At 29.9% G+C, this 7,189-nt stretch overlaps 1 protein-coding gene across 6 annotated transcripts in view; it reads left to right on the plus strand.

Moving 5' to 3' along the window:
• LOC138323399 (paladin-like) overlaps nucleotides 1-3,642 on the plus strand; it is a 132,456-nt gene extending 128,814 nt beyond the window's left edge. For all 6 annotated transcript variants that reach the window (XM_069267995.1, XM_069267990.1, XM_069267996.1 and 3 more), the window contains exon 21: nucleotides 307-3,642. In XM_069267995.1, coding sequence (XP_069124096.1) covers nucleotides 307-450 — 144 coding nt within the window. In that variant the 3' untranslated portion in view covers nucleotides 451-3,642. The remainder of the gene's footprint in view (nucleotides 1-306) is intronic.
• Nucleotides 3,643-7,189: the final 3,547 nt, after the last annotated feature.

Genomic DNA, 7,189 nt, shown 5'->3' on the forward strand with positions numbered 1-7,189 from the left:
CATTTAGTATTTGTAGGGTATGTCATCTTTCAGCTTTTGGTATGTTGTCATAACAACAAAAATGAACTTGTTTGAGGACAGTCGCATTTTAAGTCTTATACAGTTGATATTTTTCTGACATTTTAAGTTCTCTACCTTTTATGCATTTTGTAAATATTTTTCCACTGCTAATTATACTGTGTATTAGCTAATTTCAATAATGTCTCATAATGAAATTTAGTATTGTTGATAGAAGCTTAGACTTGATGCTGAGTTAAGTATACAGTTTTATTTAGTTTCATGAATATTCTTTGCTTTTCTTTGTAGGTTGCTGCTTGTGCTGGAGTATATAAACTTTTAAACAACCTTGGATTTTATGACTTTGACAAAATGCCGACATCATTTAAAACAATGAAGGAGAGATGGAGTCATCGTGGACAAGCCTTACCTTTCCATGGTGTTTTCTCCTGAAGGTCATAGTAGAGTTCAAGGTCATGACACAGACCTCAAGGTCAAATTCAAGGTCATCACATATAAACCATACAGGAGTTGACACCTAAAGGTTGTGTTTCAAGGTCACCATAGCTGCCATTCTAGTCTAGTCATGTGTCAACATTTAGCATAATGATTATGCAATACACTGTTGAGGTATTGTGTCCTGGTACCTATGGTTACCAGGTTCATGTAAACAAATGTAACAATATCAGTTTATAGGGACTTGTTAAAGTTTCAGATTGTCACAGACCAACATTTCCAGGCTGATGAACCAGCCGCCATGCTCCTGAGGTGTCTCACCATTGATACTAAAAGACTTGTAACAGAAGCATCCTTAATGTATGGCATACTGTTAATTGATGAGTCAATACATCTGTACTAAATCTCACTGTCCTTTTACTTTTAAAATTTATCTGGAACTATCAGTTGTATAGTATCAGAACCATTTTTGTTTTCTTACAATGGAAGGGAAAACTGCTATTTTTGAGCTCTCATTTTCATGGTACATCTTCATTCAGTTCACTGTACATGTATACTTATTCTTCATATGTATGGATTGTAAGCAGTGAAAACTGCTCGTTTTTGCACTGTTGAGATTTAAGAAGAAGAAAAAATGTTGGATTAAGACTTGGCCTTTGATCAGAAAACAACCATAGATTTGTTTTCAGTTCAGTCAATCAAAAAATATGTGACCTTTTAAAAAGGGCGTCTGTAACAAGACAAACCATTGTAACATCAAATATGTACTTTAATTGTGTTTGATCAGCCTCATAAAAGGATATCAAAGTACACAAGGACATCTTTAACTTTTTTTATATAATGTTATTGAAATACTCTGTTTAAGTCTAAACTATTGAGTGAATTAGCTTAATCATTGAAACACTCATATGGTATGTCTTTATCATGTGGATCAACTTTTCATATTAAGACTTATGTATTTTGTGAAATTTGCCACATTCTGTGTACATGAAATTGACTTAAGGGACTATTGCAGCTTATTTTCTACAAAAGAAACTTCATACTGAATGATGACCATGACGTCATGACAATACTGATGGCATATGTCTTTAGCATTCCAATGCATCACATCAACACGTTGTTGTGTATTTATGCAATGTCAACAGTAAATCAAGTGAGCAGTTTAAGAGAAAATAATCATATTCCTTGAGAGAGAAACAAGATAGATTCTTATCCTGCAGGATAATTAAGATTCTAAGCTGTCAAGCATTCTGCACCCCTTTATTTTACAACTTAAGAATCTCTCGGGGATACATATATCTCACCTACATGGGGTGAAAGATTCTGTTTGTCTAAATAAAAAGAGATCAAATGTGAAATATTAAAAAATGTAATTTAACTGTTAGGTTGAATATAATTATGATAAAGTTGAGGTAAAGAAATCTCTTAGATCTACACATGTACTGTTATGTAGCATGTGGGTATAATGTTGAATATTTTACATATAGAGGTGATTCAGAAAGCTATATTATGGTCCGAAGGCCGAAGTGACCTTATCAGATTTTGGTGTTGTGACAAGGTCAGTGTGACCTTGGTTGACCTTGTCCAATGATGGAAACTAGAGTGTATACTTTAATATACTGATGGTGCAGGGCCATTATTGCAATGAGACCCCCAAAATGGAATACCTAATAACTATCAAGATAGAATAGGTTTTTTTTCTGCTACTCAGATCTTTTTTTTTAGATGTGTACTTTAATAGATATAGAATAGATGTGGTCTTTTTCACTTTTCACTAACACTTTTAAACAGAATATTCATTATTCCATTGTATTTTGTACTGGTATATATATCAATATTTTTACAATGAAGATGATAAAATGCATTTGATTAATTAATTGACAAATTAGACACACGATAGTAGAAATGTTTTTTGAAATACATGCTCATGATAAAGTTGAATATTCACACTAAAATTAAAAAAAGTAGTGTCCAAATGTCCATTTTCAGAAGTTTTAAGAATTTGTTGTTGATATGAGACTCGATCATCTTCATCATTTGCAGTATATACACTCCATTTTTTATATGAATATTTGAAATGTATAAACAGATATTCACCTGTGTTTTTAGCTAAATTTCAAGGACTTGTGCACTATTTTTGCATCATTGTTTTAACTGATCTAGCTGCCTATATATAGGGCAGATTTATTGAGGCCAATTTTAATATCAGATACTGTCTATAGCATGATGGTCTTACTTTAAAAACACAATTCTCTAAAATGAATGAGTTCAATGCTTTGAAAATTTCAATCAATTTATTTATACTCTGAACTCAAACAGCTGAAGAACTAAAACATAAATACAACAGACATAATATTGTCTGACACATCTTCTGGTGTAAGGATTTAACATTAAAATTTTGTTTTAACCTTTACTCAAGTCTTAATTAACATGTCATTGAAATATGTTAACTAAGATGAAAATCTAGTCTTTGATCTTAAAATATCAAAAACCAAGATTAAGACCCAAAGAAGTTTTATTTTATATATATTAAATCTTGTAAATGTTGATGAGATAAGCTCACTACCGTTGAAACATCTGATATCATCATGTTAATATTAAGGTACCGATTTGTCTCAATAAGCACCCAGTGTGCTTTAAAATTTGAATAGAATGAGAGTGCGCTCAAAAGGTTCTAATTTGGACTAACCTTTCACAAAGTAAACTTAATCAATTTGCAAAATAAATCAAAAAGAGAAACTTACACAGTTTAAGTTTTTATAATTTTAGTCTGAATTTAATTTGAGGTAAGTGAAACTGTGACTTAAAAAAAAGATGGAGGGGTGCTTATCGGTTTGAATATGGTAAATGTGGCTATGTTTACGCCCTTGATGTCCTCTGGTAGGATCATTATTGAGCCTCTTTTAAACAGCTGAAGGTAGCATGCATTTCTATAGAAACTTGTCACTATTATTGTTTATTATATAGGAGAACGTCTGATACTGTTTGTTACTATTTAATTAGCTTGTTATAAGTAGATCTGTTACTTTATATGAAATCTTTGTTGTGATATTATCTATGATAATTCTGCTGTTGTAGCACTGTCTAACTTGTTAGAGTGACGATATGTTGTCCTGTGTAATTCTCCGCTTGATTACACTCAATTGTTTCCTTTTATATGAAAACTTTGTTCAATGAATTGACAATTTATATTGATGTTTATCATTTATTATGCATCTTTTTGTTTGTGTTTACAGTAAAACATGTTTATAACAGACACGCTTACAACAAATTCATTTTTATAACGTAGTAATTTTCATTCCCCAACAAGGTTCCAAGGATATATCTACATTATCTGTATAATGAACTTAGTCCACTAAACCTGCCTATATTATTAGGCTTTTTTACTTATTTATTTTTATATATTAGGCAAAAAAAAAAAAAAAAAAATTGAAAAAGCCTAATAATATAGGCAGGTTAAGCGGACTATAATGAACTATGATTATATGCGAAGTAATTTTGCTGGTCCCCAGGGGTTTGTTATAACCATGTTTTACAGCTATAGGGTCATTTAAGGACGTCCCAGGTTTAGGGCGGGGAATAAAGCTGAGACAAACCACTGACCTTTGGCAGAACTTATAATTACCTGACCACTCACTCGTGCACATGTAAATTTCAGACTTGCTATTCATAGGTTGAATTATCGTGAAGCCTGTACATTTTGACTAATAGTGGTTTACTTCAGACTTCAATTTATGAAGAAAAGGTACAAGATTAATAAAATCTAATCTAGTGTACAAGGATATCTCAACCTGAGTAAAAGATTTTAGATGGTCAACCTGAGGCTTGCAGAGGAAAGGAAATTTCAGAAAATGTACCCTAGCAAACGTGGGATAATAAAAAATTAACCCTGTCAAGTATGGGAGAAATACAATTTTGGAAAAACAATTGATTTTTCTTTGACATGTGATTTCCATGTGGATTTTAGTGATGAATGTTAAGGTGAACCACTTTAATGCTAAATATATTATGTATAATTCAACAAATGTGATTGAAATCACCTCATTTAAGAAGAAAAAATTAAATGAAACCTTTATTTACATGTGGATTTCAAAGATAAATAATAAGATGATCCACTATAATGCTATATACATCATAATTAAACAAAATTGTAATTGAAATTACAATTACCTCATTTATTGAAATCAAAGCCAAAAAAAATATTTATAAATAAAATGAAACCTTTATTTACATTGATATGTGTGAATTCCATGTGGATTTTATAAAGATAAATGTTAAGATGATCCATTATAATGCTATATACTTTATAATTATAAACAAAATTGTAATTGAAATTACAATTACTTCATTTATTGAAATCAAATAAAAAAAATGTATATATATAAATGAAACTTCAGTTACATTGATATGTGTGAATTCCATGTGGATTTTTTAAAGATAAATATTAAAATGAACCACTATAATGCTATATACATATGTATAATTCAACAAATGTGATTGAAATTACCTCATTTATTGAAATCAAAGCAAAATAAATAAATAAATAAAACCTTTTTTCCATTGATTGATATTGCCTCATTTATTAAAATCAAAGCAAAAAATAAAAAATAAAAAAAAATAAAAATATATATATATATTTAAATGCTCCACAGCTGACAAACAGTGTTTTTTTCATTATCAAAAACAGGAGCAGACGATTTAGTATTTTTCCTCAGTTACAAAAGTTACTTACTTTACATCATTACCACCATTGAAAAGTTTGAGCCTCTAATTGTACTTCAAGTTAAAAATATGAAAAATTATTAATGGCATCCCGAAAAAATTCTATAGAACTATATTCTATATGAAATGAGTTACTGATTGCGCATGCACCAAAAGGGAAACAAATTAATTTATATTATTTTTTGTGTTAAATAGGCATACATATATATATATATACATGATTAAACACCAATTATTGTTCAAATGATGAATATCATTTATGCTCTGTTGACGGTGGAGCATCTTTAAGTTAAAAAATGAAAACTTTATTTACATTGATATGTGAATTCCATGTGGATTTTAATGATAAATGTTAAGATAAACCATTTTAAGGCTATATACATGGTATGTATAATTCATCAAATGTGATTGAATATACCTCATTTATTGAAATCAAAGCAAAACAACAAAAAAATAAAATTAACCTTTATTTATTCATAACTCCCATTATTACAATCGTAATTGAAACAGTCAAAACTTGGGAGGGGAAGAAAATTAGTCACAGATATTGAATGTAAATAAGAATTGGAAAATTGAGAGAACTGAATTTCTAATGTTCAAGGCAGAGATTGATGACTGCTAATATAAATTTGTAGTAATTTTCTATCACTTCTGCGAATTTCATACAGTTAGTTTAAATCAACAGCTACACTAGTTCAATTTTGATTATGTAGTCACTCGATCTGATAAGCATGCTTGTATTATTCAAGGATTTATAAGTCGGAGAAGGATTCGTGATTGTCTCTTTACACTATGAAACACCACGCGAGACGCCTATGAACCGAGAATAAAAACCGTTTTTCTCAACAAATACTTGTCTTATCAAGTCAAACGAAACACCAATGTAAAGTTTATTAAATTTCACTACGTTTATTACTTGCTTTAAGGACGGAAGATTTAGAGGATATGTCTTAAATTTTCGTTAAAAAATACAACAGCTCATGAAATGACAGCCCCGCTTCATAAAGTAAGACGGTAACCCTCGCACCCGCAAGCTACATCAAAAGCGTTCGCCGGCAGATATCAAAGGAAAAAAGTCGTGGCCCAATGTCACGGTCAGTGCACAAACACAAAAGCTCCTGTCTTGTACTCCCCCAAAACCCAGTGTGACTTATCCTTCTCATATACGTCCTTGTATTATTTAACATTCAAATTTGAAACTGCTAAAGTTTAAAATATAATAACTTAAATAGACTCGTTATAGATACTATACTAATTTAAATAGACCTTATAATTTAAGAATTATTAATTTACATTAAAATCAGCGGAATATATTAAAACAATAATATATCATGATCAAATAATCTTTGATGTAGATTGATCCATCCACATTTTTGCCTTTGCAAATTATAGTAAAGTCTCAAGATTTAAATCTCTTCATCTGAGTTTTTGACAAAAAGATTCTTGACATTCAAGTCCATATAATGAGACTTGTCATCTTAGCATTATGTGAAGTTAGACACCAGTGTAATTTGATTGCCATTTGGGGGAAAAAACCACCAGTACTTAAAAATGAATGAAATCGTACAATGAAATATATGTTATTTAATCCAAAAATTAAATTAGTAGCATTAATGTCAATATCTTTTTTTTTAATTTCATCAGTTACACATGTATGAAAGTTCAATGGCATCAAGCTTAAATTAATAATAAAAAAAAGGATCTCTGAATACAGTTTTTTAAAGTTAATTTTAAACGTTTTAATTTATTGTGTATAAACCTATGTAATGAAAACAAATGCATCGTCGAAATATCACAAAAGATAAATGTATAGAAGTGTACGTGAAAATTATGTCATGACACCTAAATTTTTTTCCAGTGTTTGATAGAGTTATCTTTCTTGTATCGAAGCAACCCTGAATATTACTGCGCCATTGGCTATAATATTCATATCGATGTTAAATAAATGCAAAATGCTATCATCAACATTATTTTCAAACGTAATGAAAAGGTTGTGGTGTATTTTTAATTTAAA

Source organism: Argopecten irradians, chromosome 5, assembly GCF_041381155.1.
Source record: "Argopecten irradians isolate NY chromosome 5, Ai_NY, whole genome shotgun sequence".
Classification (NCBI taxonomy): Eukaryota; Metazoa; Mollusca; class Bivalvia; order Pectinida; family Pectinidae; genus Argopecten; species Argopecten irradians.